General features: G+C 46.9%; 1 protein-coding gene across 1 annotated transcript in view; it reads left to right on the forward strand.

Moving 5' to 3' along the window:
- The window catches only part of MLPH (melanophilin), a 26292-nt gene that overhangs the window by 3524 nt on the left and 10828 nt on the right, over nucleotides 1-11940 (forward strand). The window contains 9 exon segments of the mRNA XM_009875076.1: nucleotides 734-844; nucleotides 846-947; nucleotides 1168-1304; nucleotides 2582-2620; nucleotides 3616-3710; nucleotides 4613-4741; nucleotides 6147-6342; nucleotides 7605-7765; nucleotides 11892-11939. Of these exon segments, the coding sequence (XP_009873378.1) occupies nucleotides 734-844; nucleotides 846-947; nucleotides 1168-1304; nucleotides 2582-2620; nucleotides 3616-3710; nucleotides 4613-4741; nucleotides 6147-6342; nucleotides 7605-7765; nucleotides 11892-11939 (1018 nt within the window).

Below are 11940 nucleotides of genomic sequence, written 5' to 3' on the forward strand. Positions count from 1 at the left end.
CCTCACGCAGGAATCTCCTTGCATGGGGACCTGCTCTAACAGCCGGGCCTGGGTAGAAAAGGAAGCTTGTAGTCATGGACTGCCAGGAGAAGGTGCTCTTGGAAAGCGTTTCTGCCGGTGGTCTTTGAAGGAACCGTTGTGAGCATCTCCTCCTGCTGCTGTTCTCTGAACAGCAAGGACCACGTTGCACATCTCTTCTGCCCGTAATAAAAGTCTCTACTGAATTTAGTGCTGAAGGACTAGAACAAAAGCCTTTTTAATCTCAGACTGCCTTTTTTTTTTTTGTTAAACTGAGTATTCCAGAAAGCTTTTCATTCTCAGCTAGACTTCAGGCTCAAATATTGTGTTAGGTTGGTAGGTTGGGATGCAGCCAGAGACTTTGAGAAATTATGCTCTCCTGAGATTCCTGGGATTTATATTCAATACCTGGTGAAGGAAATGGGAAAGATTTTGGCACAATCAGATCTAATCTTAAACTTAGCAATGGGAGATCCTTGTATAGTAACCTGCCCTCAATCTGGAGCCTACTTCTTCGTTCAGCTTATTTAACTCATGATACTCGTGATAGCTTATTAGATTTGCCCTCCAGCTGTTTCCACAAGCTACAAGATTCAAGATGTTCCCTGGAAAATCGTTCCTGAAATAACTGAGGCATGACGGTGTTTGCCATGTGAGACTTCGCGGTGCAATGCTACCAAAGCCAAGTTCTTGTGTTTTGGCATGTTTTCTGCAGGGAGCTGAAATGCAAGATCGACCAGGAGAGCAGCAAGAGAGAGTTCCTAACGAATCAGTCCCACCTCAACGAAACTCACTGCGTCCACTGCCTCCAGCCCTTCAAGTTCCTGAAAAAGGCAGTGCCTGGACTGCCACTTCTACACCTGCAAGAACTGCAGCCGCTACAACAAGAAGGAGCAAGGCTGGGTCTGCGATCCCTGCCGCCTCTCCAGGTACCCCTGCTGCAATAGAGGGCGAGAGACAAGGCGAGCCTCGGAGCTGAGGCTCGGGAGGAGTCGCCCAAAGCCAGCATCCCTTTTTATGCTGATTAGAAACTAATGATGCTGGTTAGAAAGCAGGCTGTGGTTTTGGTTAAGAGATGGTTCCTAGGTGATGGGCTGGTCACCATGAGTATGGCTGCGCACACTGTATGTGTGTCCTCTCTTTGGGCAGGATTGTGAAGATCGGTTCCCTGGAGTGGTACTACGAACACGTGAGATCCCGTTTCAAGAGGTTTGGAAGTGCCAAGGTGCTGCAGTCCCTCTACGGCAGGCTGCAGCCGGGGCAGGGGCTGAACTCCGCATTTCTAGGTGAGGCAGAGCGCCGGGCTTTCTCCTACAGCATCATGTTGGGGTGCTGGAACATCTGCATTGATGCTGCTCCAAGTGCCACAGAGTTTTGAGACCATTCAGAACATCCTGGGGAGGAAGCAGAGGCTTAGAGTTGTGCGTTCATACTGAGAGCAGCAGAGCAGATTCTTTTGTGGATTTATTTTTTTCTCCCCTCTGTTAAGGTTGAAGTTTTTGCCACATTTCTTGTTTTTCTTTCTTTAAGGATTTTTGTCACAGGGCAGAGCTTGTGAAATTAACCCAAGTTTAACCTAAAGGCCCAAAATATCCAGCTGGCTGTATAAAGCCAGCACTCATTTTTTCCCATGATCTAATGATTTTTACAGCAAATCTGATGATACTCCAGGACCGATAAAACCGTGTCAAAATCAGTGAGTTACCTGTCACCATAGCTATTTTCTTCAGAGCTTTATGGATCTTCAGTATTTCTGATATTGGTATCATAATTAATACAGTATTATTTGCTGGGAAGCTGCCATTCGTATAGCTCCTGCATTGCTTTGCCTATTGCCTTTGAAAACCAATGTGGATTTTTCTCCCATCTTGAGGAGCCACAGAAAAGTTTGCAGAAGTACCATTGACATGAGCTGATTCAGCTGGTCCGATCACATTTTTATCCAGAGCACTCACCGTAGAAGTGTCAGAAAGGGTGTGGAGGGTAATGGCATTAAATTTAAAATTAACAGACTGAGCTAAAGTACGTAGTGTTCAGTCTGAAAATGCATCAGACCACGCAGAAAGGACAATCCAAGAGAAAACCAAACCAAGCATGGATAACAGCACTTTGGGCTTCTTTGAATTGAGATTATGATGTCTTTTTTGAAAAGATATGATTTTGTTGTTATTACTTCATAACACCAGTGATTTGACTTGACCCTTGAGCAAGCAAGCACATCCTCCTGGCATGTATCTCTGGTTGCAGGAGCTCCAGCTGAATGACATGAGACCACCGCGTTTTGCACGGCCATCAGCTTTTTGCTGTGCCTTCCCCTGCTGCTGCACTCCCAGGCGTGTTGCATCGGGACTGTGCATGTGGTGGCCATAAGCCTGTTGACTTTTAAAAGTCAAGTCCTGTCTCCAAGTGTCTGGTTTGTTCTCTCTAAAGAGCCTTTTTGATGATTGTGCCTTGTGACAGCTAGAGAATAACTCCAGTTAACCATAGCTCTGAGGCTTGTTCTCTGCAACATACCCGGAGAAAATGCTTATTTATTTTTCCCACTGTTTTCCCTTTTTTTTAGGTCTTCATGACAGAGTTTACAGCCTGCCAGACATTAACCGTAAGTAAAAAAACAGAATCACGGTTCAAGAGAGGCTTCCCCATGCCTTTTTTTTCTCTTCACACCCTCTGTCTATGGGCACTGCAGTGAGGTTTGGTGTGGCTGGACCAGGGGAGACATCTCTCCACTTCGGAGGAGGTGGGCTGTAATGCTTGTCTTTTGCACTGTGATAGACCTAGGGTTTCCAAGGGTAGGCTCAGATACAAGAAGATTTTTAATTACATGCCAAACTTGAAGTTTTCAAGTGCTCCTCATCTCAGTGTACTTAGGTCATATGTTTTGAACTCGCCATATTCTTAAGGAACCTACCAAATTTGCCACTTAAGGTTGTATTCCTTTGGAGCCTTTGTGGCAAAGATTCACTCCACCTTGCCATTTGCTATAGGAAAGAGCATTTTGCCCACCTTGACTTTGGATTTGGTCTGGCATTTGTGCTGTTCCCAATGTAGTGTTAGGCTCAGCAGTGATCTGGGTACAGAGGTAGAGACGCAGAAAAGAATGGGTCACGGATAGAGAATGGAGCTGGCTGATGGCAACCAGGAAAAGCAGAAGCAGAGCTGTGTTGGGCTGAGCTGTGGTGCCTTCAAACACTGGAGTCACCCGAGAGGACCTCCAGGTGCTTTCTGTGGTGCAGTTGCCCTTTCATCTTCCTGTGGTGGTCACTTCCATATCTGAGGTGGTGCACAGCTGGAAGGGGAAGCAATGAGAGGCCAGCCAAGCTTTTGCATGTGCTAAGAGTGGGTATCTGCAGGGCTTCCTGGGAACTTCACCCCAAAGAGCTTCCACACTTAAACTGTGGTGTCTGCATGCCAGCTGCAGCAGTGAGTCTACCTTAAGATGTTAAAAAAGAACAAAAAACTGGGGACATGTTTCTAATCTTTGTAAGAAGCATGACCTCAGGTGCATTGCTGTGACCACCACAGTGGGGACATACCTCTCCCAGGCTCGGGATGCAGGGGCTGCCCATACAGAGCATGCCGTTGTCTCCCCTCCAGGTGAATGCAAGCTCCTCAGCACCGGTGACGTTGGGAACGACAGTGATGATGAAGATGATGTCCTTCATGGAGCTGAAGCAGAGTGCTACAGCAGGGTAAGTATTTCATTCTAGGGCCCTTTCTGCCTTGCTCTGTGCTCTCAGCTGCTGCTGGCCTGCCTTGGGTGGTGGTGGTGATGTATGCCATGTTCAAAACTGGGCCTTTCTCTGTTTTCCTTCTCTGAGATAATCCCCTCTCCCAGTTTGTGTAGAAACAGCAAGGTCAGTAAAATCACAAAAACTTGTGACACTAAGCATGTCCCACCTTAGTAGAAGAGTCCCAGCTCCTACATGTATAATGAGAACCCACCTGTTTTCTTACTAAAAGAAGAGATACCTGGTAGAGTCGCAAAGCACAGCTGGGTTCTTGAGTATATCAACTTATCTCCTGGGCTTTTCTGGAACTGTGTGTACTGATTAAGAAGCCTGATTTGAAGTGTATTTGTCCCTGCAGCGTGTGTGGAATCTGCTGGTGTGTTTGGAACACTAGTACGGTTACATACATGCTGTTACATACATACAGACTCAGCCTGTGGCTACAGGTACGTGCTGAATTCCACACACTTGATTCTTTGGTTTGGTCTCTGAAGTCTTAGGGCCTTGTCCAAGATACTTTGGATCTCGAAGGCATCTCCTGGACCTCTCTCTGAGCTGTAGCTTGGCTCAGCTTTCCTATAAGGCCCTTCTAAACCAGGAGAGACCTCCTCACTGTCTGCTGATAGCCATAGTCCTGAGCCAGAGACTGGAAAGCAGGAACCCACTTTTCCTTGACTCCAGCCCTATGTACCCATCTCCCTGCAAGCAGGTCAATACCAGCCCCAAATTTTCTCTGCAAAAAGCAAGAGTCTTGCTTTGGGTTCTGCAAACTAAGAAGACAAGGGCCCTCCCTCCCCCTTTCTTCATGGTCAACTGTGGTTTATGCTAAATTTTCCTTTCCTCCACTTTCTGTGCTGACTAAGATGCGCAAGACAAAGCGCCTGCTGTCTGTCCATCCCTTTGATTTTGAACTGGACTCAGACTACTCTGCTCAGTCCCGTCGCCAGTCTGTGCAGCAATCTCCAGTAGCCAGCAGCCCGGATGCTTTCCAGGTACTGGGAGAGTGCTGGGGGGTTCCTTTCCTCCCTTCCTCCTCCTCCTCCTCCCTCCTTCTGCTACCTCCTCCTTCAGCTGGTGTTGGGAGGCAAGGGTGCCAATCCTCGCTCACCATAGTCCCTCTTGCTGTCTTTTTCTTTTATTTGAAGTCCTTTGCCTCAGGCTAGGTCAGGAGTAGGACATCTGACTGAAGCGAGGATGAGAGATGAGACAACAAGAGGTTCTCTGGTCTTCTCCTTGCCAATTCCTTTGCTTTCTGCAGACAACTGTTTTCTTGTGTTGTCCCAAGGCTATGAGACAGCCTAGTTTCCAGCCAGCTTTTGGAGGTTCAGTGCTCAAGGGATGAAATGAAGCCAGACTCTTCTCCCATCATCCTCTCCAGTTGGGCTGGCTTTGCCATGTGGTGGCACTGGGGATGTAGTTGGCCAGCAGCTTCATGGGGGGCACACAACCTTTGTGAGACTGAGAAGATGAAACAGAGCCAGCATGAATGCAGAGACGGCACCTGTGGAGTGGGGGCCTCCATCAGTTAGAGGAGAGAACCTAGGGAGAACAAAAACTGCTTGAACGCTGGTTATTTCCATATAGGAGACTATATATGTCTTGCTCCTGACTACGGAGCCCATGGATATCTCCAGCACAAGAAATTGTGGTGCATTGCGACCAAGGGCCTGGGGGTCAGCCACCTCCATCTTCCAGCTCTGGGGAGGAACACAGACGAGGCTGCCCTGGATGTAGCACAGGTTCTTCAAGCCTGAGATGCTTCAGAGGAAGCTTTTTGAGCTGCTCCTGTTTGCCATTGCTGTTGAAATTTCACTTTTAAAATATTAGACGGCAGCCCCTTCCTTCTAATGATACTGTGACGCTTTCAGCTCCACTCCTGGGTAGAAGTAGGATGTGCTGAGAGCTGTAACAAAGGCTTTTAAAAAAAAATCCACAAAATTCCAAGTAAATTAGTACAAATTTGAGGCAAACAAGCAGATTAATTCTTTCTTTATCTAAGCACATTTTTATGCAGCAGAATTCAATGTGAGTCTAGGGAGGGCTGGCCTCTGCTGGATCATCTGAATCTGATTTATCAGTTGCAGGTTATTTATGTAAACTTATGTTTACATAAGTGAAAGGGCATGGTGCTTTTAAAAACGAGCTTTTACCAGCCTAGCTAAAAGGACTCTGTGCCTAGTTCTTGTAAAAATTAACAGTGACCCCTGGCAGTGAAGAGAAGTACTGCTCAGGGCTCATCAACAAGGTAAAGTGTTTAAACTGGATTATCGGGAGTTAGCATTATGAAAGGTCAGTCCGTGCATGTATTGGAGGATAAAGTGAGGAGCTGTTAGCAAAGGTCAGGAGAGGCAAGGAGTCCTCATGGGCAGCTGCTCAGCAGTAATCCTCATCTCTCAGTCCTTCCCAGATTTCCCAAACTCAGCTGAAGATGCTTCCCAGAAGGAGTCCAGCATTGCAGACGCAGATCTGGTCTTCCACCACATCCTGCAAGAACAGGGACCGGGTGTGAGCCCTCCGGAGCAGCACTTTAGCACAGAGGTTCGTCTCACTGTCAATTCACGGAGAAAGAGCCTGGAAAGAAATGCAAAACCTGGTAGGTGTCTCTGGCCAAGCTCCTCTTGCATCCTTTTGAAGAAAAGTGGCTCCAAGTGTTGGACCAAAATGAAAATGCTTTTGATTTTCTTTGAGCAATCTCAAAGCCGCTAAAAGGCTTTTGAGGGTCAAGACAAAAATATCCATCCGCAAAAGTGATTTTTGTCATGAAAGAATCAGCTGAAGTTACTTATTTGTAACAGGCTGGTCTCATTCCCAACAAACCCAAAGCCAGAGGGATTGTTCTTAAGAGTCGTTGTTCTTAAGATGCTCTTTTATACCAACTCGTCTTGTCCAGGGTAGAAACTAGATACAGTCAAATGGACACTGCTAGAAACAACAGAATATGTTTTCTCCTACAGACAGGGGTAGATGAGTTCAACTCCTTTCCAAAGGATATCGTGGGTGCAGAAAGTTTTGGGTTCTACGAGGACTTGAAGTGGACAAGATCTGGGGACAAGCACTGGGGCTTGCTAAGTAGCATCCTTGTAGCTGGGCAGGATGTGCTGGCAGGCTACATGATCTGTGGTTTCATGAGTCTATAAATACCCCAGCAAATGATGCAGCAGATTTTGCCTTTTAGTATTGCTGGTTTTCCTGCTATGATAGCAGAGCCAGGAGGATTGGATACTGGCTTGTGCACATGCAGATGTGAAATATAACCTTCTGGGTCTCCAACTGCTTGGCTGTATTTTCAGAGCACTAGGAAAACTACTGTGCGCTGTTGAAATTCCCACTCTGAGCCCCGCTGGAGCGACACAGCAGCAGGGTCCTCTAGCTTGTTAATTCCATTTTCACTCGTTTTTTGTCTCATTTGCATTTCTCCTTCAAAAAGGAGAGTTTCTGCTCTTTAAAACATTCCATCTTAGACTGGAGTCTCTCTAGTCTGACCTAAACATCCATCACCTGGACAATTCTTGAAGGGCGGTGCCCAAACTTGGGCTCAAAAAAATTAGGGAGGCAATAGCAGTTTTTGGTGAGAAGCTTGGCTGTCTGGGGCATGAGAGAGCAAGGATGATGCTCCTTGTGCCCATCTCAGCAGCACTGTGAGGGACACTGCTGAGCTAGGAGGCCACAGCAGATGGAGCTGCAGCCTGGTCCAGCGCAGCCATCCTTAACCTTGGTCTCTCTGGCAGAAGCATCTCCTGCCAAAGTATAGTAAATGTGATCTGGAGAATTGCCTCATTATTTGCTTGTTTAAGGATGAGGCTGATATCCAAGAAGGAACTTGTACCTTTGTGCTGAAGCCTTCTCTCTCCAAAGGCAGCTCCTGGAACGAGCAGCCCCAGTCCCGGTACTCTGCAGATATGGACACCTCTGATGAAGATGTGAAGGGAGCCCAGTTCCATGCCTACCCACCCCATCACACGAAGCGCCGGAACAAAGCCTCCTCCCAGGAGAACGTCAGCCACTCTGGGAATCAGGTACCAAAGACCTGTTGAGCATTTTGTGAGACCAAGTCTTCATCCAAGCCTTTCTTCCATAAATGGGGCTTGTTATCTGCAAGGTGCAGGGTGGTTCAGAGAAGAGAAGCAGTGGTGGCAGAGTTGCAACCATGGTAGTCTTCTGGACAGGGTGGATGTGGAGCACCACCTGGCGTGCCCTAGGTATTCACTCAACCATCGCCCCTTCTGTGCAGGGGTGGATTGGTGTCCATGCCTCCAATGGGTGAGTCCAAGAGGGAGCAGAGTGAGTCCCAGATCTCTGTAGTCTCAAGATCCCTCCTCCTCCTCTTCAGCTCAGGAACTGAGGAAGCTGGGGGTGTAACCACTTTGCATTGCCAAAGCAATACAGGGGGCCTGTGGGATGACCTATGAGCTGTACGTGTCAGGTCGTGGTTCTGTGACACCAGTGAGATGAACGTCCAGGCCGTGTCCTGCCCTCTGCGTTGTGAGGGACCTGCCGAGGTGGCCATGAAATGGGAGCAGGACTGAGACCTGGGAAGGTATCTTTAAAGCTCCTTCGTTAATTAAGATAAGGGATAGCAGACATTTCTCTACCCTTTTAGGATGACACAGAAGTACGTGGGAACTCTCCCAGGTTTTCTTTCCAGCCCTTCCACTTTTGCAGTCATGGCAAAGAGAAAACCAGGCCCTGATTGGTATTTTGCGCTGCCCATGCTGCTGTCTCAGTAACAAGCCTGCCTTCATTGCTGTTAATTTTCCAGCTTGTCCTTATTAATCCATGAGTTACCTATGGTTTTCTGTGTCCTCAAAAAGGCCTTCTTCAATTGGCTATGCTTTACGATCAGGTGAAGGTTTGGAGAGGGATATTTAATAAGCATCTAGATCCTTTTCTTCCTTTGCAGTGTGTTCCTGCCCTGGTAGGACTGGGTCAGGACAACCTGTCATGTTATCTCTCCCGAATGTTGATAATAAGGGGGACTGTCTAGAGAAGAGTGTCAAAAAGGCTGTGAGCTCATGTTTTAATTGTCAAGCAAGGACCAGAAGTTCCCAATGCCACCTTTGCAAATGGTGGGTGGCAGAAATGGCGAAACATCCCTCAGACCTCTTGAGTAGCAAAATGCAGGGTGGTGTTTGACTACAGATAAATGAGGAAAGCCAGCTGACAGTCTCTGCTCACAGCTGGTAGTTTGGCACTTCACGCACCCCTCTTCGGGTGATCGGTGAGGGGATCTGTAACCACAACCATGCCTTGGCACTACACTTCATGTGCCTGTATAGGAAAACCTTTCCTTTGCCTTCTGCTTCTCTTGGCACATGTTTTAATTAGTAAATACCATTCCTTTTTCAGTGAGCGGTAGATGGAAGAACCCTGGACTGGGTGTCCTTAATGAGGCCATGGTACATTAGGCATGAAATGGGCCCAAATTCCTACCAACGCCTCAGATGATTTCCTCCATCAGCTGGGCGAGCTCTCACTTCAGGGTGGTCCAGCATGCTTCGTGATTTTCTCCATCACACCAATATGAAGGCTGCAGTGGACCCTTGTCACTCTAATCGTTATAACACTTCTCACTCCCAATTTAACCCCATTTGCTCTTATGCCAGCACTGTTCATTAGCTTAAATAGCTCTTCATCCTTCCTGTCCTTTGCGCTGCTGATGTGTTTACAGCTAGCAACCGTCCTCCACCTGAGCCTTCTCCTCCCCCAGCAGGAACAGACCCAGCTCTGGACCATTAACTTCAGAGCGATGCACACGAGCATTGCTGCTGCTGTTGGCCAGTGAGTGGCTGGATACAAGCCCAAAGAAGAGAGAAGGCAAGAACATCCAGGTTTCGGTGCTAGTTAGCTCTGTTGCATTGGCAGAGCTGGAAGAGATTCAGAAGAGGCTGAAGAGACTGGAGGAGATGAGGCTGGCAGGAGGGCAGAGACAGGCCAGGATGGATCTGGGATAGCAAGCAGCAGACTGCGTTAACCCTGTATTGGATCTCATAGTTTAGCTTCAAAAGCAATGTCTTCCCGGTGGGACCTTGTTGGCATCTGAAGGTTTCTTTCCTAAAACTGCCTTAGATGCAAGTTTGTCAAAATATTTTATCTGAAAATCATTTTTACTTTAGTTTTGGATAGGATACACTGTTCAGTCTCAAACACAAGAAACTGAACTTTTTCAGTAACAAAAGCAGAGGCTGTTCCTCAGCCTTGTTACTTCAGGAGCTGAAAGCTCTAGGAAAAAAAAAATTAAAAAAATTAAATAAAAGGTCATAAACCTGATGAGACATGAAAAGAAGCCCTGAACTGATAACTGTGCAAGTCTTTGCCTTTAGGTTCTTAGAAGGTGGGTAAGAATAGGAGCAATCCACAAGGAATAGCTGAAATTTACCAAGTTTCTCCCCAAAAGCCATTCTGCTGTACCTCAAGGGAACTCGATGGTTCTGGATGCCCAAAGGTTTGCTGCTGTCTGGCTCCTCTTTCATTAGAGGTCATGGGTCTTTGAGAGACTGGAGGCAGTGCCTCTGTTAGAGTAACCTGTCTTCTCTCCCCAGCAGCAAGTAATAGTTTGCCCTAACTGATGTCCTCCTTATGGGCTGCGCTTTAAATTTCTTCAGTTTACATGTTTTAATACAGAGCACCATCTGACGGCCTTTGTCACGCAGAGAACAGTGCAGGGTGGTCCAGCCCCTGATGAGGATGTACCCTAATGGAGTGGCCACCATGCATTAAAGCCGGCTTTGCTTGGGAAGGAGAAGGAAAGGAAGCTCTTAGCTCTTATCCTTGTAGCCCATCAACACCAGATTGCGTTATGCTCTGACCTCTCCCAACCTCTGTGTTATGGAGACAGGGTAGTGCCGCTGCTCAGCTCGTCACCGTCTCTTCCTCTGAAGCTGATGACCCATCGCAGACTTCTCATTGTCACCGGGAGCGATGCAAGAGTCAGACTTTAAACAGTGCTGAGAAACCACTTAGAGATGGATTGGATTGCTTCCTGCCTGTGGGTTTAATGCTGCTTAAAGACATTCAGTTCGGGGCTGTAATTACAGTGCTCTGCTCTCCAGAGTGTCAGGGTTTTATGTTCATCTTCCCTTAAAGCAGATGCAATCTGTCCAAGCTGTTGCAAGGATTTAATTAATCAAACACCAGCAAACACAAAAACTAAGAGAGAGGATGGAAATGTTACAAAAACAAAGCCAAGCCCTCACATCTCTTTGTTACTGCCTTTACTTACTGCGTTTGCTGCTTGTTCCCCATTGAATGGGAGGCAGCCACTCAGAACAGCAGTGATGTGGGAGGCAGTGCTATAAAATGAGCAATATTTCTCATCATTTGCGTTTTATTTGTATGGATCAAAAGAGAAAGACTTAAAAAAAAAGCAAAACTGCAGTTTCTAAAAGGGCAGAGGAAACACCTCCTTTAATGTTTTCAGTGATTTAACCACGAAAGTAGTTCTTGGCTCTTAGGCACAGAAAGTAACTTCTCTTTGATTTTCAGGATTTTGTCTGTCTTTCTCTACTCTTCGTTCCATACCCCTTTTTTTTAGTTGGAAGAGTAAGGAGAAAAGAGAGGCAAGCATCACAGTAAATCAATGCACAGAGAAGTCAGAAGATTTCAAATTGTTGTGAAAAATGTTCAGCTTTAGTTTTTCTATCTTAAACTTTGCATGGGAAATTCTTACTACCTTCCATCTTCTTTTCCAGCACTGTATTGGCAGGGGATGATGGGGTAGTATCTGCTTGAAAAACGTGTTAGTAGGGAGGGAAAATTGATATGGACTTGGATTTGGGGCACCATGCAAATGATGGCTCTGTAAGAGCCTGATGCTTTTGTCTGGGTGAGGGACACAACGCGGCCAGTGATGTGGGTTTTACATGCACTGCATCAAAGCTTTCGTGGGAACTGTGATGTGCTGGGTACTAGGCATCGCTTTGAATTTTCCAGATTTGAGGAGAGGCCGTGCACCTCATGGAGCTCATCAACATACACGGGGCCATTTTCTAAAGACGTTATTTTTTAATGTCTTTTAACTCAGCCCACGCTGGTGGTGTCTTGGTGCTTCCTTTCTTCTGCTGTTTTTGCACTGTTTTCTCACTGTCCTGGCAGTGGTGGCTGGTCTGTGCTCTACTCCTTTCCCCTCTCTCTCCTTTCCTCTAGATTCATGAGCTCAACAAACGCATGTCTGCAATTGAACGCATGCTGAACC

The sequence above is a fragment of the Apaloderma vittatum genome, unplaced genomic scaffold, assembly GCF_000703405.1.
Source record: "Apaloderma vittatum isolate BGI_N311 unplaced genomic scaffold, ASM70340v1 scaffold5638, whole genome shotgun sequence".
In the NCBI taxonomy this organism is placed as follows: domain Eukaryota; kingdom Metazoa; phylum Chordata; class Aves; order Trogoniformes; family Trogonidae; genus Apaloderma; species Apaloderma vittatum.